Below are 22,477 nucleotides of genomic sequence, written 5' to 3'. Positions count from 1 at the left end.
TCCTTAAGCCCACGACTTTGAAACCGCTGGTTTACTGGTCCTACTTGGGTTGGACCAACACCTGAGCTTATTCAGGGCCGACACAGTTCCTTATACTTAGTATTAATAAATGCTTGATCAATATTAATTACTAATGAGTTCCCTCATCCGGAGTTGCACACTCCTTCGCCTAAGAGTGATGTCATTCAGCAGTCCTAGAAAGCCAAGGCTCTCATTTTTATTTTTCACACAACAGATTTTTGTAGAGCATCTACCCGAGTCCTACTTTCAATATCTCCTGGTTTTTTTCAGGTGAGATTGTCTCTCAAAAAAAAAACAAAACTATCCACACCAGATAATCCTGCATCCTCCCTGGGTAACACGGTAGATCCGTCTCCCAACCCCTCTGGGCAAGATGCCCTTGACACTGCCTCTAGCTGCCACCTGTCTCTGCTTCCTGTGAGTGGTCAGCAGTGAGACTAGCAGGTGGACTTCCTCATCCTTCGGCTCTTTGAAAACATGGGGAGTTTCTCCTCAGCCTTGCCTCTTCACACTAGAAATGACCAGCTTCTTAAATCCTTCACATGAATGCTGCTTTCCAGTTTTATTTTTGTTTTTATCATTTTGCTTCTTGGCCTAGACCTCTCTCCATTTACTGTTTAATCACAGCATGAATATCAGGGCCAAAGTTTTTAATCATCTCATGGACTAATCTTTAAGTAGTCAAGTTTATGTTTTACTTAAAATCCAGTCCTAATTTGAGAATTTTACTACATTGACTCAGCTTATAATCTTCTTTACCATAAATCTTACATTCAGAAGCATGTAAACAACTCAAGCCCTTACTTTATCCCATCATAAAGCCAACTGTGGGTTTCTAGTGACTCAGCCTCCTCTTTGTCTTCTGGATGACTGTGCCTAATAGCCGTGCCTGTGTTCTGGAAGCCAGTGGTCTCCTGGATTTGTGCCCCTGCCAGGGACCAGCTCAGCTTGCCAGAGTTCTATACTTTTATCTTCAGCCACATCTGTTTTCCATTTCTGAGCTGGCAATTGTCTGATCTGATTGCACAAGGTCAGAATTTACCAGAAACAAATGATTTGCCTATCTGGTTGTGAGTCATATGTGGGAGAAGTAACTGCTTCTTTAGCTTTTATGCTGTTTTGGTCATGGTGTGCAGAAAGGAAGACGTATTTCTCATATTCCCTCCTGTTAACCCACTGGAGCTAATTGTTAATGCGCAGTGATATTCCCTTCCAAAAATGAAAGGAAATTAATCTCAGATTTTGTGTTGAATTAGAATTAATATAAAAACAAATGGAAAAACAAACAAATGGAACTCCTTACAGGTTGGGTTGGTTTTTGTTTTTTTTTTTTTTCCTATTCTGTTTTTGTTTTTTAAGGTAGGCAAACCTGAAGCTGAAAAATGCTTTCTGTGTGATCAATGTCATCAGTTCCAATATATTTCTTCCTAGGGACTTCTGGAGAATGCTTGGTAAATCAGAACTCTGCAGTTTCCCCTGAAAACTGAGCCCTTCTCCAGGTTGTCATGAGTCTCTTCCTGATGGAGTAACTTGGAAATCAATATATAAAATAACCTTGCTCAAGCTTCACCATAACTGAAGCAGCAAAAACACCTGTGATACGTGCTTGTAAAGCGTGGTCATTCTGTACATGCCAGACATCCTGAGATGCTGGTGGGAGGGCTCAGAAAGCCTGAAAAGCACGGTGATACTAGAACAACTGTGAGGGACCTGGTACCTTCATGGCTATGAACTTTCTGACAATGTTTATTGTCTTAAAGACTTTTATTTTGACTTTATTTGCAGTCTGAGTAGCTTTTACGTGTAAATATTTTGCCCTATTCTATTTTTTCTTTTTCTTTCTTGCATAAATAATTGACCCCATAAATCAGTTTCAGCAAATACCATTATTTTTTATTCTATATATTTTTTAACATGTTTTTTATTTGAAATGATTTATCTTGGCAACTGATACACTGACCAGGAAATCAAAACATCTGGTGACTTATGCCTGGGTCAATCACTGCCTAATTTTGTGACCTTAGCCTAGTAGCCATACACTCTCCAGGTCTAGGTGGTGGATAATCCAGAAAGCTCTGAGCATCAGTCATGCCTTTACAAAGAGCATGAGGATGGTGTCAGGCCTGGTTCTTCTGGTTTGGAAGTGCCACAGCTTTGTGTGGTGACCCTGCTCCCCTTGTGTCAGTGGTCCCCAAGGACATCCCAAGCTCCATGCTTTACTAGGCCCAGCGTATGTACTTATGGCCATGATTTGCAACAGCAGAAAGATAGCACAATCGGCACAGGACAGAGGTGCCTGGGTGAAGTCTAGAGGAAACGAGGCACAGCTTTTAAGAGTTCTCTCCAAGTGGGGTCACACAGGGTCCATTTAGTCCCCCTCGCAATGAGTCATGACAGCATGTGTAAAATGTCAACCAGGGGAGCCCATTAGAAACTGTGTGTCCATGGTTTTTGTTGGGGGCAGGGGGCGCTCATTAAGACAGCCTCTACCTGGCAGGTACCAGCATTCCAGACTCCCGGAAGGAAAGCAGGTGCACATCATAAAGCACATTGTTTTTACAAAGAGTTAAAGCATGGTGGACCATTCTTATCAGTTCTCAGAATAGTGGGAACCCTTCCAAAATCCAAATTCCCAAATGCCAGCCAAGAGCCAACCTTGCAAACAGGCCTTTTTGAAGATGGCGGTCTCAGGCCTGCTGTGTTAAATCCTTTCTGCACACTTGTCCATAGCTGAATGGCAGAGATCAGTGCCCAACACAAAGCAACTTCAAACAGACAGGACACAAGGAGGCTACCTACTTAGGAAATAGTGCCAAAAAGTTCAACCTATCATTAGTGCCAAAGGCACTGACCCATGGACAGTCGATAATAAACCAACCACAGGATACTTACAAAATTTGGAAACCCTATTCTCACTTTGCTTTTTTTCATTCAACAGTATATCACGGTGACATTCTGTGTCAGATTCAATGTTATATTTAGCAGTTCAATTGTACTTCATCTAGCGTAGATGTAATATAATTTATTTTACCATCCATCATTGATACGCATTTTGCTTATTACTTTTTAAATGCTTAAAATAAGGGAAATGAAAGTATTTTGGAATCCATCTTACTTATTATAGGTATTTTCTACACATTTAGTAAATTGGAAACTCTTTTCTCCCTATGTCTAGCCTGTGACCCAAACAACAAACGCCTTCGTCAAATCAAGGACCAGATTCTAACAGACTTGAGGTACAATCCCAAGATCCTCTTTCAATTGCTGTTGGATACTGCACAATTTGAGTTTATACTCAAAGAGGTAAAAATACTGAATAAGTAACCACCAAAATCTTTTCTTAATGCTTAAATTTTTTTTTTTTTTTTAGAAATTAGGATTTTGTAGCCGTGTCTTTGATTCAAGCTAAAGATTCTAGCTGTCTGAGATAATTCTTATATTCAAAGGATGGTATTACACATTTAACAGGCATTTAGTCTCTACTGTTATTTAGGGATACAGTGATGGTGAAAAAATGCCCCAGTTCTGGAGGTTATGGTCTAATGAGGAATGTGGATAGTAAACAGAGAATTACACAAATGAAAATGTAAATAAAAGCTGAGGTGTATGCTCTAAAGGAGAGGAACATAGTTCTCCACCTAAAAGAAAGGATCCTGTCCTAGCTTTCATGACTTCCCTGAGAAGGGCAGCAGGAGCTTTTGAAAGATGCTGAGAAAGGGACCTGCCAGAGTTAGCTAAGACAGAGATGGGGAGCATTATGGAGACCATTGCACAGGGAAGACAGACTCTTCTCAGTCCTCTCAGGTAGGGAAGAGCCTGGCCAGTTCAGGCCTGAAAGATCAGCTGGCTGGAGGGGAGAGAATACAACAGAAAGGTATTAGGAAGCGAGGTTGACAGGTGGACAGGAGCCAGCCTGTGCTGGGTGTTGCAGGATAGTCGTCTTCATCTTAAAAGCCATGAAAACCTATTGCTGCTGCTGCTGCTAAGTCGCTTCAGTCGTGTCCAACTCTGTGCGACCCCATAGACGGCAGCCCACCAGGCTCTGCCGTCCCTGGGATTCTCCAGGCAAGAATACTGGAGTGAGTAGCCATTTCCTTCTCCAATGCATGAAAGTGAAAAGGGAAAGTGAAGTCGTGGAAAGGCCTAAATAAGGTGGTAGTTTGCATTTAAACAAACTTGACCTAAGGACTTTAAGGGATTTGAGTTCACAAAAGGAAATTCTGTGCTGGTTTTACTCCTTAAAAAGGCTCCATGGCATAATTGGGTTTCCTTGGTGGCTCAGATGGTAAAGAATCTGCCTGCAATACAGGAGACCTGGGTTCGATCCCTGGATTATGAAGATCCCCTGGAGGAGGGCATGGCAGTGCACTCAAGTATTCTTACCTGGAGAATCAGAGGGCCCTGATGGGCTACAGTCCATGGGATTGCAAACAGTTAGACATGACTGAGTGACTAAGCATAGCACATGGGCATGATAAGAATGGCAGACACCTGGGGGTGTCCAGGTTGTACAGAAACTTTGGGAGTTTGGATCAGATGGCCTCTGGAACTAGCCGCAGACCTTGAAGCTCATTCAGAACCAACACTCACTTTGCCTTAATTAGTCTGAGAGCCACCATCTGAGAGATGGTCTAGCTTTTTTACCCCCCAGTTTGTATAAAGTAGTGATGCTTAAGAGATGGCATCAGAATGATGTTGATTTTAGGTACCTATTTTTATAATAAACTGGGTTTGACTCAGGCTTTCTTAGTAAACTGCCTAAGCTGGATTTTCTCTTAAAATCAGTAAATCTCGTCTGTCTCTTCAACAGATGTTCAAGCAAATGCTTTCAGAAAAGCAAGCCAAATGGGAGCATCATAAGAAGGAGGGCTCAGAGCGGATGACGGAGCTTGCTGATGTCTTTTCAGGAGTCAAACCCCTAACCAGAGTGGAGAAAAATGGTAATTGCTGGAGAGGAAACATCAGTGTTTTTGAAATGTGTACACAGTTTATTAGAAACCAGCAGAGTAAAAAGTCATTATTGTGTTGTTACTGTGTGCTGGGGTATTGCTGATGAAGATTGGAAGTTTAGTTTTGGCTGCCCTAGCCTTGTGCTCCCTTGGGAAATCTCATATGCTCTCTCAACTTCAGGTTTCTTACATATGAAATAAGAAATTGGGGGCTAAATTGGGGCTTAAAGTCATAATCCTCCACCTACCACCACAGTATCCAAAGCTAGTGCCTTTAGTGTGTCAGTTTATGTGCATTGGGGGAGGTAATAACTTTCATCATCCTCTCAGAAGGATACTTCTCCCAAGAATATTAATACCACTAAATAGATGATACCTAGGAGTCTTGTGTGCCAGTCCTGTTTGCTGCTTCTTCACTGACACACCTGCCATCTAGTGGCACAGAGGGGACCTGCAGACTGTCTTTGCAGCCCCAGGGACTGTAGCCTGCCAGGCTCCTCGGTCCATGGGATTTTCCAGGAAAGAATACTGGAATGGGTTGCCATTTCCTACTCCAGGGGATCTTCCTGACTCAGGGATTGAACCTGTCTCCTGCATTGGCAGGTGGGTTCTTTACCATTGTGCCACCTGAGAAGCCCAACATAGCCACAGCTTAGGTTTAACTTTGACAATTTTGATCTTGCTTTTTTAGGAAATTATACCTATAGGAATATTGTGGTATCACTTCAAACTTTTGTATAGATAGGATCCTTTCAAATTGCCCCTGAAAGAACCATTCTGAGTTTTAAGGTGACAAATTAAACTATTTTTTCTGAGGCTTGATATTTGTTTTAACTGTCAAATTTATTTCTGATAAAGTTAATTATACAGTAGAATTGGTTAATAGTATAGATTTTTATTAAAAAATGTAACTCTGCTATTCATAGTCAGTATAAACTTGGGATTACTGTATTTGGCTCTTGTTGATTTATTTGATGCTGAATGGTCGATCCAAAATATATTTCCAAATTATATTATTATTCCTACTGAAGCTTCCCTGGTAACTCAGATAGTAAAGAATCTGCCTGCAGTGCAGGAGACCTGGCTTTGATCCCGGGTCAGGAAGATCCCAAGGAGCAGGAAATGGCAACTGACTCCAGTATTCTTCCCTGAAAAACTTTATGGACAGAGGAGCCTAGCAGGCTACAGTCCATGGGGTCATGAAGATTCAGCAACTGAATTCACACACGCACGGGTTGTTTCAAAGCAGTCTGCAGGTCCCCTCTTGTGCCACTAGATGGCAGGTGTGTCAGTGAAGAAAACCAATCAGGATTGGAACACAAGACTCTTGGATCTCATCTGTGTTAGTGGTTATTAATTTTCTTGGGAGAAGTAGCCTTCTGAGAAGATCATGAAAGTTATTCCCTCCTATTGAAAAAAGTTGACCAGTTTTTGATGATATGATATATATTGGCAACAGGTTTCACAGATCACCATATTGTATCTTAAAACAAAGAACCTCCGGTACCAATCTAACCAGATAAGTTGTCTAAAATCAGGCACATTTATCTCTATTCTAGTCTCTTTTAAATTCAGTTCAGTTCAGTCATGTCCAACTCTGCGACTCCATGAATCGCAGCACGCCAGGCCTCCCTGTCCATCACCAACTCCCGGAGTTCACTCAAACTCATGTCCATTGAGTCAGTGATGCCATCCAGCCATCTCATCCTCTGGCGTCCCCTTCTCCTCCTGTCCCCAATCCCTCCCAGCATCAGAGTCTTTTCCAATGAGTCAACTCTTCGCATGAGGTACCCAAAGTATTGGAGTTTCAGCTTTAGCATCAGTCCTTCCAAAGAACACCCAGGACTGATCTTTAGGATGGACTGGCTGGATCTCCTTGCAGTCCAAGGGACTCTCAAGAGTCTTCTCCAACACCACAGTTCAAAAGCATCAATTCTTCGGTGCTCAGCTTTCTTCACAGTCCAACTCTCACATCTATACATGACCACTGGAAAAACCATAGCCTTGACTAGATGGACCTTTGTTGGCAAAGTAACGTCTCTGCTTTTGAATATGCTATCTAGGTTGGTCATAACTTTCCTTCCAAGGAGTAAGCGTCTTTTAATTTCATGGCTGCAGGTTCTTACAAATATAAGCATTGTTCCAAAGATCATTCAAAACAATATACTGTATTTTTTCTGGCTGTATAGCATATTTCAGCTTAGAAAGTACTTTCACAAATATTTCTTGTTTGATCCTTACAACCCTGTGAGATAAGCATCTTTATCCTTATTTTATATATACAGAGACCAAAGCTTTAAAAAGTAATCACCAGCCAAAAGTAACAAAGGTATAAAGCCTAGATCTCAACCATCACCTCAGACTCCAAATTCTTTGTACTTTCTTCTATAGCATAGCTGTCCTTTGGTCCTACAAAAAAAAAAAGTTTAAAATTGCAACTAGTTTTCTTCATGTCAGTTTTTTTTTTTATTAGACTGTAATTTCTTTACAATGTTGTGTTAGTTTATGCTATACAACAAAGTGAATCGGCTATATGTGTCCCTATATCCCCTCCCTCGGTGACCTCCCTCCCACCCTATGTCAATTCTTTTTTTTTTTATAATACTTTTATTTGCTTATTTTTGACTATGCTGGGTCTTTGTTGCTGCACAGGCTTTTCTCCAGTTTGGCGAGTGGAGGCTACTCTCTAGTAGCTGTGGTGTATGGGCTTAGCTGCTCAGTATGTGGGGATCTTCCCGGATCAAGGGTCAAACCCACGTCTCTAGAATTGGCAGGTGGATCCTTAACCACTGAGCAACCAGGGAACCCAGATATCAGTTCTTAAAATAACTTAGATTATAAGCTTTTAAGTGCTTTTATTAAAGTAAAATTATCCCATTGATGACACACAAAAAAACCTTTAGCTTTTTTAACTTGGTGATGTGAGAAGAGCAAAGGCTTTGACTCTGAACAGTTTGCATACCCTGGCTCCTCCATTAAGTGACTAAGCCACAGAGGCTCTTAGTATCTCCAGGTATCAGCATTCTTATCTGAGAAACGGCTTTTAATTCCACTCCGTAGATTTTTGTGAAGGTAAGATGAAATGAAGCTTAAACCCTTCCCTGATACACTGAGGGTCTCAGAGCATGTTAACAGTACTCACCATCTCTGCCTTTAGAAATGCCAACTGGTTTGTGAGTGCAGATGGCACCCCCTAATCCATTCAGACTCCCCACAGCTCACTGCTCACACGTCACTCTCTTACACGTTGGTCCCACTTTGCCCTCTGAAGTGTGCCATTGCCCTTTCGCCCCAAAGTTTCTGCTGTATCCGTCTCCTCATCTAGGGACAGTTAATCCCTCTCCCCGCTCTGCCCCTGCAGACCCTCACCCATCGTCCCAGCTCTGTGAAAATCTGCAGTTCCTCCCCGACTCCTCCCCTCCCCCCCTGCCATCTTTGCACACATCAGTTTACATGTACCCTTTCTGCCAGGTGTTATAAACTCTTTGTGTACAAAGTTTCATCACTTTTACTAGGTCACATGCCTCAGGCATTTTTGTTGTTACAATTTGGAGAATTCCTGAGAACAATTGATAGATACATAGTAAAAGCTTTGTAAGAACTGGACTTGCGAAAGATGATTAAAGTCATAGCCACTGCTACAGTTGTTCTGGGATTTCAGTAGTCTTTTCTTGTTTCTATATTAATAGAAAATCTTCAAGCTTGGTTCAGAGAGATTTCAAAACAAATATTATCACTAAATTATGATGATTCTACTGCTGCGGGCAGAAAAACTGTGCAGCTAATACAGGCTTTGGAAGAGGTAAGGAAAGTCTTTAAATGACAGTTCTTGGATCGTGAACCATACTTTTGACCTACGCAACAGTCCTGGAAACATATTTAAGAGACTGTTTCATCAGAAGTAAAAGCAGTGTAAGTGAATATGTTCACTGTTGTATACAGTGCCCTAAAATTGGGAAAATAACTAAATGATAATAATAAAGAGAATGGTAGTGAAATTTATGATATTTCAACTTGCAGAAACATGCATGTAATCTTAAAAAACTAATCATGAAGACAATATAGAGACATTGGGAAAACTATGATAAGGAGGTAAAAGCAAAAGCAAATTTCCATTATATGCACCATTTTTAGGTTTGTAAAAAATGTATGCCTTGGGGGAAAACCTAGAAAAAGATACACAAAAATAAAAATAGTTGTATAATGATCATATGCTTAAAAATAATGTGTTTTCTTTCCTGGAAAAGAAAAGTTTGTTTTTTATCTACTGAAAAATGATTCTCAAAAGAGCATCTTACCTCCACACTCTTAAAACTTGTATGTTTAACCAGGAAAATAAACAAAAGCATCAAAACAATAAGCATACACTCTATTATCTAAAAACAAAAATCAACCATCCTCACCTGGAACCCTGTCCAATTGATATGTATGCATTAATCCTTTTCTTATAAGCTTTTTCTTATTTTTGCAAGGGTTTTAGGATGGCCACTATTATGGCAGCACAGTATAATGCTCCATTGTTAGCATGCCAGTTTCCATAACCATTCCGAAACAATTGCTCACTTGTGCTGTTTCTTTTTTGGTTGTATTTGGATTTTCTAGTCAATAGTACAACTATAAACAATGTTATAAATCTGGGGTGCTTTTTCTCTTTTGCATTATTTATTTTGGCATGTAGCCCATGCCCATTGAATTATATACTTTAAAATGTCAGAACACTATGGAATCATTATTTGTTAAAGAGTTCATCAGAAGAACTTAAAAATGTACATGTGCCCACTCCTTGGTTGTGGCATGACTTATTTTGTTTTTTAGCAAGCCAGCAAATCTGTGGAATTAGAATTTTCCAATATATGTTTATTGATATTGAAATGGAAAATGGGAGTATTTGCTTATTATGTTATATATGTATGGAATAAGAAATAGTGGAACATTTTCTAATTCTAGAAATATATGCATTGTTTTCTGACTTGGCTTGTACATTTCTGAAATTATATTTTGAAATTAAAATTTTGCCAAGAATGTTAGTTAAGTAGTGTGCTTTATTTGAAGTGTTTTCAAAGAAAAATGAACACCACACAGGCCATTCAGAATTTTAAAATCCAGTGTGTTTATGTGCCCCAGGTTCAAGAATTTCACCAGCTCGAATCGAATCTGCAAGTGTGTCAGTTTCTTGCTGATACTCGCAAGTTTCTCCACCAAATGATCCGAACCATTAACATCAAAGAGGAGGTCCTGATCACAATGCAGATCATTGGGGACCTTTCTTTTGCTTGGCAGTTAATTGACAGGTAATATGGACAACCTGACATTAGTCCTTGGTGGCAGCCACTGTGAACATCATCTTACACTGATGTCTGTTTGCAGCTTCACGTCTATCATGCAGGAGAGCATAAGGGTGAACCCATCCATGGTCACTAAACTCAGAGCTACATTCCTCAAGGTAAGCAAGTAACAGTAAGATCACATTTGCAGTAACCTTCATTTTTATCTCATTCATTAATTCAGTCCAGGATCTCATCCTTTTAGAAAGTTGGACAATTTTAAGTATTTTTATAGACTGAAAACTTTTAGCAAATTTTTCATGACAGTGTAGTTGGCAAAAGATGTGAGAAATAAAGTTTAAATTCAAAATAGATGTTGGGATGTCTTACAAAAATTGTTTTTAATGAAGAAATTGATTTTTTATAGGTTTTACCAAGATACTAAAAATGTACATTCTTTATTCCCTAGACATGAATAAAATCCTTTTACTTATTCACTTAAAAAAATTCTTGATGAGCTTCTGCTATATTCTAGGATGTCCTCTAAAGATTAGGGAAGGGGACTTCCTTGGTGATTCAGTGATTAAGACTCCAAGCTTCCAATGCTGGGGACATGGGTTCAATCCCTGGTCAAGGAACTAAGATCTCACATGCCACATGGTTCAGCCAAGAAATAAAATTAAAAAATAAGAAGGTTATGTAATAATGGTGAACAAAACAGGCATGGATTGACCCTTCTCTCAAGGTAATTTCATTTAGTGATAAATGAACAAATAATTTACTCAATGTCTTCTGATGAAACTACCTGTGAAGATGTGTCACAACCCAGATTGTCGGGCCCCACCCCCGGACCTTCTGATGAAGTAAACCTATGTGGGGTTCAAGAATCAGCATCTCTAACAAGATGTCAGGTGATTCTGACGCTGCTGGTCCAGCGACCACAACTTGAGAGCCACTGCCGTAGCAGATACCTGTCATTTGACATTATATCCTTGTCAGAAACTGAACTGATGAAGATCAGTCATTGTCGCTGTCTTTTGAGCAAAGCCTAGGAGCTTCGTTGTATGTTACTCCTTCTAGAAAGAGAGATTTCTAGGACTTTTTGAAACAGAGAAACAGTGGTGTCTTATTTTCCTTCCAGCTTGCCTCTGCCCTTGACCTGCCCCTTCTCCGTATTAATCAAGCAAATAGCCCTGACCTTCTCAGCGTGTCTCAATATTATTCTGGTGAATTGGTGTCCTATGTGAGAAAGGTAAGAAATGCATCAAGGTGATACTTATTTTAATGGCAAACTAACTGCTATTTTGAGATGGTATGGGGAGGGAGGAGGGTTCAGGATGGAGAACACATGTATACCTGTGGCGGATTCATTTTGATATTTGGCAAAACTAATACAATTATGTAAAGTTTAAAAATAAAATAAAATTTAAAAATAAATAAATAAATAAATACAAATGATGTGCTTGGGGCCCTGAGAAAAAGTACACCTGTTATTCCTTTCCCTCACTCCTTTTTTTTTTTTATTGACGTGTACTTAATTTATGATGTATTAGCTTCAAGTGTGCAGCAAAGTGATTCAGTTATACATATATATAGGTTATTACAAGACCATGCTCTGTAGTAGATGCTTGTTCATCTGTTGTATACATAGTAGTTGTATATACTTTTCCTTAATTCTTAATTTGATTCCTGAAATTGTCAATACCTGAAAATAAATTTGTTACTGTGGGTGTGCAGATACATTTTTACTTTCTTTTTTTTTTTTTTTTTTTGGTCAAATATATATATATTTTAAATTTACTTATTTTAATTAGAGGCTAATTACTTTACAATATTGTATTGGTTTTGCCATGCATCAACATGAATCCGCCACAGGTGCACACGTGTTCCCCATCCTGAACCCCCTCCCACCTCCCTCCCCATACCATCCCTCTGGGTCATCCCAGTGCACCAGCCCCAAGCATCCTGTATCGTGCATCAAACCTGGACTAGCGATTCGTTTCTTATATGATATTATACATGTTTCAATGCCATTCTCCCAAATCATCCCCCCTCCCTCTCCCACAGAGTCCAAAAGACTGTTCTATACATCTGTGTCTCTTTTGCTTATTTTTTAAATGCTGATGGTATTAACCCCCATTTTATAGGTGTAGAGATTGAGAAACATAGATCTTGGTAGCTTCTTCAAAGTCACAGTTGGTAACTGTCACTAATTGGAACTTAAAGTTTTCAGGAGAATTGTGGTCCTTGTTTGAATAACTTACGGTGTGACTTAGAGCCACACAGGCCTGGCTTAAATTGTCCTGTGTCACGTACTAGCTGAGGGCTCTACAGCCATGTTACTTAACATCTCTGAATCTTAGCTTTTGAAAAATTTATAATGTGGGAGTGATACATCTTTTACAGCATTTCTAGGAGAATTAGCTTAATCTCTTGTGAGCAGTTCGTGTTTGAAGGAACGTAGCCCTGTGCCTGGGAGCAGTTACTAAAAGAATGTTTGTGAGAGCCCCCCCAGCCCTTTCCTGCAGATGAAGGGCTTTTTTTTTTTTTTCTTAATAAATGGACACCCTTTTTACTGTTGTCCTAGCATCTGTCAAACTAAGAGAGAGAAAATAGGAGGTTCACTTGTTTTTCCTCTTTTCCCTTTCACTAAAGGTGTTGCAGATTATTCCAGAAAGCATGTTTACTTCCCTTCTAAAGATCATAAAGCTTCAGACCCACGATATCATTGAAGTGCCCACCCGGCTGGACAAAGACAAGCTGAGGGACTATGCTCAGCTCGGCCCACGATATGAGGTGGTGTGTCCCTTTAACATCTGCCTTTTGATGTTTAACCCCCAAAACCATGAAGTAGCACAACTCTGTGTCACCTGCCGTGTCCCCAAGATCCCCGGATCAGTTCTGATTTATTTTTCTACACTCTCAATGGTAACCAGGTTTTGTTATTTTAGTGCAATCTTACCTTCATTCTTCACAATGTCCTGGTATCATTCAAGGCCTCACCTGCCTGAATGTTCTCAGAGGGAGTGGAACTCAGTTGGTCACTTTTCTTTTGAACCATCTTGGTTCATGACTCAGTGGTTCAAAATAATCCATATTCCATGAATAAAGTAATCCATACTCCATAAACCACTTCAAATAGGCAGATATTTAAGGCCATTCCACAATTAAGCAGTCTCAGAAGTAGTTCTTCCCAAATGCCTCTGCTTTTCTTTCTTCCTGAACTTAGAGACCTGAAAAGTAAAATCAAGTAAATTTGAAAATGTGATAACCAGCATCAATTTCACATCCTTTGACATAACTCCAGAAGTTTCATTAGGCATTGAGATCATCAAGCTCAGAATTTCCACATTGATTCTAACTCAAGAATATAGCCTCGGTCAACCTTTTCAGTGTCTCCCAGCATTGTTTGAAAAGAATGTGGACTGCAGTAAAAGGGAGATTACCTTTTCAGTGTCTCCATGAGCCTTTTGATTTTGGAAGGTATCATCTATATCACTGAGTCCTGCTTTCATCTAATGTGTGAAATACTGAGGCCCAAAGAAGGGCAAATGATCCATCAAAGGGTAGAGAATAATAGAACATCTGACTCAGTCTCCTGGTAGGTCTGACAGTGGTCAACACCACAGAGCCTCATTTCTGACCAGGACATGTACACGCAGGTGCCTTCAAGCTACATGCTGTTCTCTTGGCTTTGCCCTTCAGAACTATTACCAATTATTTTAGCTTCCCATAGAAGTGATGGGTCTTTTATGAGAAGTGCTTCATTAACCTCTTTTTCTTTGTTGAAGGTTGCCAAGCTTACTCATGCTATTTCCATTTTTACTGAAGGCATCTTAATGATGAAGACAACTTTAGTCGGCATCATCAAGGTAATGGTCTTAATGCTAGTCTCTGTGGCTTCATAATAAGCCTCTCTGTCATTTGGATTTTTGTGGAATTTATCCTGTGGGGGTAGTGTCATCATCGTATGCCCCTCACTATTTCACATGCAGCGTATGATTTTCATTTTAGTCACTTATGAACAAAGAAAGAGAAAGCTTTATTATCCCCATTTTTCGTAACACCCAGGAATTCCTAAACACTAAGAAAAAAATTTTTATTGAATTTTTGTAATAACAAAACAATAATTCAATTCCCTTAGGCAAAGAAGCTTGCTTACTTGATCACTTACTGTCTCTTTCCGCCTTGCCTGCAACCTTTCTTTCTCTTGATGTTTTTGTACTGCACCCCAGGTGCAGAGAGCTGAGATCATAATGGTAACCTCTGACCACAGGCCATTGCCATCACCAGTACATGCCAGCTCCTGTCTTATTTTTCTCTTTCTCTTCTCCTGATACCCACCCCCAGACCCTATAGCACCCACTCTGTTTGATTTCTGTCCATAAATATGCAAGTCTCCTTATTTTTAGCAAGTAGTAGTATTTTATGTGTGCACATTTTTTATTTCTCTAAATCATATTCTGCTCCAAAGCCTCATTCTTTTTCTAACATTTCTCACTAGTTATTGCTTCCAGGATTTATTTATGTTGTAGTGAGGTGGTTGGTTACTTCTAACTGCTGCAGAGAATTCCACATTTTACTTAACTGTTCCCCAGGGCACCGATGCTGCTCATTTTCATACCTGTGCTTCCTGTTATCATCAGCAATGTCTAGATTAGCATCTCTGAACATGTCCCCACGTAGGCCTGTGCAAGAATTGCGCTGAAGTCTGCCTGCCCAGGAGTGGGTCGGAGTCTTAGGGCACATTTGTACTTAATTTGTCTCAGTACAGCCAGATTGCCTCCTCACATGACTTGTTTCCTGTGTATCTACCCCCATTTTGGCCAACACTAGCCATGATCCGCTTCCTAATTTTTGTTCTCCAAACGGGTCTAAAGTGGTATATTGTTGCTGTTTTATTATAATTTGTAATCCTTAGATGACTATGATACACCCACTCAGTTCGTGGTGCTCTTATGTATTTTTCCATTTATCTGACATCAGTAGAATCTTAACATTTCTAATTTTCTAAAGAATTTTCATTGAATTGCTGGATATAACATTTGTGTTAATGAAATCCAAGAAAATATAGGAAATGAACCTAAATAGAAATAGAACTTTACTATGTTGTTTCTAGAAATGTAGTAAAGAAATACCATTCTAGCCCTGTAGTATTAATAGACTCTATTAAACTTGCTTTAGGCCTGATGCCAGTTTAAGTCAGTTGATATTCAGAAAGTACACAGACAAGCTATCACTTCTCACTCATCTTTATGTGATGATACATCCTAGGACCAGATTAGTCTTAAATGCAAAGTGACTAGTTGGATGTAATAAAACCTAGTAATTAGCAATAATTATCAAAGGAAAGACTGCCTAAGAAAAATGTAAATCTCTTACCAGAATCTTTCACTTAATAAGCGCAAGTATGTTAGTGTTAGTTGCTCAGTCATGTCAGACTCTTTGCAGCCCTATGGACTATAGTCCGCCAGGTTCCTCTTACATGGGATTTCCCAGGTAAGAATACTGGAGTGGGTTGCCGTTCCTCAAGGGTCTCCCGCGTTACAGGCAGATTCTTTATCATCTGAGTCACCAGGGAAGCACCAATAAGTGCACAGGGAATGTCATCTTGACATCCTTTAAGCTTACATTGTCTCTGCCAGTTTAACAACTCAGGGCTTTATGTGGGATCCCATGGCCTTCACTAATCTGTAATCTTTGAATGCTATGGATCTATTTCAAACCCTTTCAAAGAGTTTTAATTCATTTCAGTTAATATGAGTTAAAACAAGTGAAATATACACAGATACACATAAAATGTCCGTTGTTAGATGTAGCCAAAGTAATAGAAATAGCCTAAGCATTTTATGAGTGAAAGAATGGCTGAATATATCATGGTGCAGTCACACTGTGGATTACTTTCCTGCCATTCAAAAATAACTTACCACCAGGAAATTTCCAAAATGTAAAGTGGAAAGGCAATTGCAGAACAACATGTAGTATATATATGTTCATATTGGATTAACCAAAAATTTCATTCAGAGTTTTCATAACCTCTAAAATAAATAAATCCTAGGACTAGATTGGTCCAGATGAACTCTTTGGCCAACCCAATATTTTGATCCCATTTAGACTTTTTTTTTCTTGGAGGATAATTGCTTTACAATATTGTGTTGGTTTCTGCCATACATCAACATGAATCAGTCACAGGTATACATCTATCCCCTCTCTTCTGAACCCCCTTCCCATCTCCCAACCCCTTAGGTTGTCACAGAGCCACGGGTTGAGCTCCCAGTGTCACACAGCTAATTCCCTCTTGCTGTTTTACGTATAGTAAGGTATATGTTTCCAGACTGTTCTCTCCATTCATCCCACCCCTCCTTCCTGCACTGTGTCCCCAAGTCTGCTCTCCACCCCTGCCTCTCCATTGCTCCCCTGCAGATGCGTAGACCATACAGCCACCGTGGAGAACACAGTGGAGATTCCGTAAAACGCTAGACATAGAACTACCACGTGACCATTTAGATTTCTTAATGAATATGTTTAAGAACAAATACACATCTAAATTAGTAGAGGAGGGTCTGGGGGACCCATGTGAAAACTGTTAACTGTTGTTAACCACAGGAGGTAGACAGAACTGTAAGGAAGCAGCTGTGTGACAGGGTCTTTCCCTTCCCCGTGAGCACTCCGCAGGTTGATTGGTGGAAGTCTGGGGAGAATGGGAAGGGCCCTTTAAGACCATGAGATTCATGAAAACATTGAACTCTTTTTCATGAAATGTGTTTTTATAAGGGCTGTTTCTTTGGAAATTTCATTTTATCTGCTTGAATTTGTTTTCATTGACTGTATTTGTTTATAATTTACCCTTTTCTTGTGAAATACAGCATAGATGCCTAAAGCTATCGAAACAATTGTGTAGCTTGATAGGTTAGTGTGAGATAAAGACCACTCACTCTCAGCACCTCTCAAACCCAGAGGTACAGTTCAGCCAGCTCCCACCCCAGGATCCTCCTTGTGGGCCCTGACCTAATCCCAGTCTCTCTGTTTGTAGTTTTATTACCCAGAAGTAAATCTCTAGACACTTTAGTTCAGATTTGCCCATTTTAAAAAAATGTATGTCTTTTAAGACTGATTTACTCCTCAGATTCCTCCTTCATTCCTTTCTTTCCTTACAATTTGCCTGTTGAAGAACTCAAGGTCTTCACCTGTTGTTTCTCCTCAGTCTGGCTTTCAATGACTACCTGATCAGTGTAGTCCGACAAGTTCCTCTGGCTTCTGTATTTTCAGAAACTCTTTCATTGCAGTTATCTTCCTTAAAGTTTAAATATCATCAAATCCAGATGGAACCCATCTTTATGACTTTTTAAAATAATAAGTCTTGACAAATTAAAAGAAACATGTCTTAGAGAATTCAAAGGACTGTATTAAAACTATTTCATGTTTTATAGATTTGACAGACTTCTAGGGAATAACAAAAGCTTTCTCATTATAGAAAAAAAGAATCAGCAAAATAAGCTATAGAGTTAAATAGCAGATTTCTTTCCTATTTTATCTCCCTAATTACAAACAGCATCCTGAGAATGCTGAAAGAAGAAAGAAGTGTTGAATCTGTCAACCCCAAGCTTGACTTTGCTCGTATGATTATAGATGCCCTTAGATGACTTCCAGATGAGAGACGTGCACTGAATTCCAGTGCAAGCCATTCAGCCCACTGCCTCCTGGTGAGGAGAAAAGGCACTTTTAATGAGATGATCAAAATGTGAGGCCATTTAAACTTTCCATACCCAACATCTTTGAAATGACGTAAAATTATCATGAATGTTGCTGAGATAAACTAAGTTCTGCCGAGGTAACAGGTTTTAATAATTCTATCCGAGCTGTACAAGATCAAAGAGGGGCAGGAAACGGGAAGGAAAAATCGTAATCATTTAGGATTGAGGTAGGGAAGTGCTCCCCTACAGATTCTGGAGACTGTCTTTCCTCTGGGTTTCTCCCAGACTGAGCTTTTCCTCACTGACATTTAATGCTTTTCAATTTGCATTTAGGTGGACCCGAAACAACTGCTAGAGGATGGAATCAGGAAGGAGCTGGTTAAGCGTGTTGCTTTTGCCCTTCATAGGGGTTTGATCTTCAACCCCCGAGCCAAGGTACCCAATCACCAGAATGAATCTGTCCTTGCCCTCGACTCAGCTTGCAGAATGTCCTAGAACATCATTTTGAACACAAACAAGACCTTTTTTCTTATCTAACATATATCTACTGTATCATGTTCAGTACAATCAGCTGATGTGCTTTTTGATCCTATCTTTTTTTTAATTTTGGTGGGGTTTTTTATTAATTTATTTAATTGAAGGATAATTGCTTTACAGAATTGTGTTGGTTTCCAAACATCAATGTAAATCAGCCATAGATAGACATATGTTCCCTCCCTGTTGAACCTCCCTCCTGCCTCCCGCCCCATCCCACCCTTGATCCTATCTTATAAGCATTCATATTATAAGAAAATCCTTTTTAAAATCAGCCCTTTCCTTCACTTCAAGTTTAAGAATTAAACTGATGTTTATGATTCCAGGTTCCTTCTTATAGTGAAAAGAATTTGTTAAGCCTAAAGCAGACTGGAACTACAAAGGCTATAATTTTTTTCTTTTGCTTGATCATATTCTAGAGAATATGATCATTTTTCTCAAGAGAGAAAGAGAAGGCCTGAAATTTACATCTGAAATCACATCAGTAAATTCAATTTAAAATTAAGATTAGAGTCGTCAAATGATGAGAGAAATCACTGATATTCATTTTTTATATTCTTTTATATGAGGCTTTCTTCCCCAATGAATGAAATATATTCTTTATTGGATGCCTGGCATAAATCACCACCCACTGTAAATGAGGTAGGAATAAGTATTTCCAGAGCTGTCTTCAGCTGTCACGGTGGTCTCTCATTGGGATTTCCTTGACAGTCTCATGTAGGCATTAGTGGTTGACAGACTATGCCAGTCTAACAGGTTTCTGTTTCTTCTTTCACACAGCCGAGTGAACTGATGCCCAAGCTGAAAGAGCTGGGAGCCACCATGGATGGATTCCATCGTTCTTTTGAATATATTCAGGACTATGTCAATATTTATGGTCTGAAAATCTGGCAGGAAGAAGTATCTCGTATCATAAATTACAATGTGGAACAAGAGTGTAATAACTTCTTAAGAACAAAGGTATCTAAACAGATTTTAATATTCGTGACTATATATCACTTCTGACATGCCCCAAACCTCAGAAATGCCAACAACAAAGTTTGTTTAAATAATTACTAAAATTCCGTAACCACTATAGAGTCACAAATACCTTCAGAGTAACTTCAGGAGCTGTGAGGGTTGCAGAAAGGTTTCTGTGACCCCTGACCTCTCCAAGTTTACTGTCCTTAGGAGAAAGCAGACTTAATTACATGGCTACAAAATGAAACCATCTGGTATAGTCATTTTAAATCAGGTACACAGGAGTTCCAAAGACTTAAGAGCTCATCTGGGTTTGATCAGAGTATATACCTAAGAGTATATACCTAAATGCTGGGTCATTTAGTAGTTCTGCATTTAACTTGCAAACCACCAACCTGTTTCCCACAGTGCCTGCACCATTTGTTCATTCCCACCAGCAGTGTCTGAGGGTTCTAGGTGTTCCACATCCTCGCCAACACTTGTTAATTTCCTCTTTTTTTCTTTTTAATTATAACCATCCTAGTGAGTCTGAATGGTATTTCATTGTGGCTTTGATTTGCATTTCCATCATGACTAATAATGTTGAGCATCTTTTCATGTGCTTATCAACCATGTTATATCTTTGGAGAAATGTCAAGTCCTTTCCTATTTTCTGTTGGATTATTTGAGCACCACATTCTTAAGTGTCACAGCTGAGAAGACTGATGTTAGTAATTTAACAAGGAGTCACTCGCAAGTTTTTAATTAGGGAACTGATGTGATTCAGGTGACATTTTCAAAAGATTATGTATCTTCCAGCCCTATATTTTGGATGTATATTATTACATTGTCAACTTGTAAGACAGAAAGTAAGAAATTCCTGTGTCTTTTTCCACTTCTCCTCAATCACTTCACTTTTTCACAGTTATTTCTTTTTTTAATAAACATTGTATGTGGTATTTCTGGGAGGCTGGTACTACAGTTTTTAAAATTTCTTCTTCAAAATCGAGGAGCCATTTGTGTTCACTATTCATGCAACGTTATCTTTGTAAAGCTATGTAAGAAAAGGACAATTAGGTTAACTTATCCAAGATGCACTAGATATTTATGTCCTTGGGGGTCTTTTTTTTTTTTTCTAGATTCAAGATTGGCAAAGTATGTACCAGTCCACTCATATTCCAATACCAAAGTTTACCCCTGTGGACGAGTCTGTAACATTTATTGGTCGACTCTGCAGAGAAATCTTGCGAATCACAGACCCAAAGTAAGTGTCCCTCAATTCCGCTGGGCCTTGAACATCATGGACAGCAAGTCTCTAAACATATCGATCATATCCTTGACCTCTACTCAGATCATATCCTTGTTCCTGCCATCGTTGGAGCCTTTCTCATGGGTTGATTAAGTTTACTTTTTCTGGGACTGCATGTTTTCCTCAGTGTGACTGAGGTCACCCCAGTCCAAAGACATATAAATGAAAACAATTAGAAGGTCTGTTCTTCAGTTGAGCCTCTGATGAAACAAACAGCGGGTACTAAGCCCTACTAAGGGGAGAGCAGGCTCCTGTCTGCTCTCGTGTTCACCCTGGGCCTGTGCCTGCTCAGTGGAATGACCAGTGTGGTTTCCCAGGAAACTGTGGTATCTCTCCTTTCTCAGTCCAGCTATGCGGGTGAAGTCGACTTTGTGCAAGGTAAATGTCCTCATGAAATGTCTTCTCTATACTGCCTTCACACTCAGGCTGATTTTGTCTGTCAGAACTTAAGAAACTTGACAAACCGTATGTCACCTTCAGCAGAAATGAGTTTGGTCTGTGACTTATGGGCCAAAAAGATTAAGTGATCCAAAACGTTTTGGGACTTCTCCTTTCTCAGTCCCCATGGGTTGATCTCAGAAGCCCTCCTAGAAACCTGTCTGCCTCACTCACCTAGTGCCAGCTTAATACTGGCAGACAGGATTAAGCCTGACTGGGATTTCCATGTCATGTATGGCATCAAAATTGGGAGCCTCTCAGGTGACACAAAGTGCCCACACTGAATGGTGGAAGCAGGATGCTTTGAAGCCTGAAAGTAGACTGCCGCTCTGGGAGCCATCTTGTTCTTCCATTTAGTTCCAAATTTAAAATTCCCTAGCTCCTGAGTCTCTTAATTCCCTCCCAAGCTTCATTTCAGTAAAGATATGTATTGGTTCTGAGGATTGGGGCCATATCATTTTGTGGGGGCTGTTGAAAGTAGAGGCTAAAATTCTACCCCAGACATACCCAATCCAACCCTCCAGAAATGGGATCTTGACATCTGTTTTTTTAAACATGTTCTACCATTGACTTAGGGCTTCCCACGTGGCTCAGTGGGTAAAGAATCCACCTGCAATGCAAGAGACACAAAAGGTGGGGGTTTGATCCCTGGGTTGGAAGACCCCCTGGAGGAGGACATGGCAACCACTCCAGTATTCTTGCTTGGGAAATCCCATGGACAGAGGAGCCTGGCGGACTGCAGTCCATAGGGTTGCAAAGAGTTATGCACGACTGAAGTGACTGAAAACACACACTTGCACCATTGATTTAAGGTCCCCATGCGAACATTTGAGACTCTTGGTGGTTGTGGGTATGGTGTTAGAATCAGGCCTGTCCAAGACTCAGTTATTTCATGTATAAAGTGAAAGTCAAACAGCTTGTACATCACAGCGCTATTCTGAGGATGAAGAGAGAGCACTCGGAAAAGTCTGGCCCAGGGCCTGACACGTAGGCAGTCCTCAGTAAATGTTGTCAGTTTCTATCATCACCATCGTCACACTCCTGAGTCTCAAAGGGAATCGTTGGTCGATGACCAGGACTAGGAGGAAAGAGGAAATGGCCTCAGACGTGAGGGTATGAGGATTCAAAGTTCCTTTCTTACCCAAGTGGAAATGGCACAAGACACTGTTTCATCCACAGTCTCTGGATATTTACAGAAGACCCTCCAGAGAGGCAGTGGGGCCCTGAAGTCTTCCAGCCTGATGACTGAATCTAGCCTTGTCCTTGAGACATGACTCAACTACCCAACCCAGTGGAAACGCATCATTCAAACTGATGACATAGCAAGGG

At 40.0% G+C, this 22,477-nt stretch overlaps 1 protein-coding gene across 1 annotated transcript in view; it reads left to right on the top strand.

Moving 5' to 3' along the window:
- Positions 1-22,477, top strand: part of WASHC5 (WASH complex subunit 5) — a 52,921-nt gene that overhangs the window by 16,963 nt on the left and 13,481 nt on the right. The window contains exons 10-20 of the mRNA XM_086337181.1: positions 3,197-3,324; positions 4,832-4,961; positions 8,660-8,772; positions 10,095-10,261; positions 10,338-10,413; positions 11,376-11,486; positions 12,890-13,030; positions 14,026-14,106; positions 18,262-18,363; positions 19,243-19,422; positions 20,541-20,665. Coding sequence (XP_086193307.1) covers positions 3,197-3,324; positions 4,832-4,961; positions 8,660-8,772; positions 10,095-10,261; positions 10,338-10,413; positions 11,376-11,486; positions 12,890-13,030; positions 14,026-14,106; positions 18,262-18,363; positions 19,243-19,422; positions 20,541-20,665 — 1,354 coding nt within the window. The remainder of the gene's footprint in view (positions 1-3,196; positions 3,325-4,831; positions 4,962-8,659; positions 8,773-10,094; positions 10,262-10,337; positions 10,414-11,375; positions 11,487-12,889; positions 13,031-14,025; positions 14,107-18,261; positions 18,364-19,242; positions 19,423-20,540; positions 20,666-22,477) is intronic.

This window comes from Bos grunniens, chromosome 14, assembly GCF_055505025.1.
Source record: "Bos grunniens cultivar Pamir isolate PY7600 chromosome 14, Bosgru_T2T1.0, whole genome shotgun sequence".
In the NCBI taxonomy this organism is placed as follows: domain Eukaryota; kingdom Metazoa; phylum Chordata; class Mammalia; order Artiodactyla; family Bovidae; genus Bos; species Bos grunniens.
Note: the sequence above shows the minus strand (reverse complement) of the source record. Positions and strands in the feature narration are given on the sequence as shown.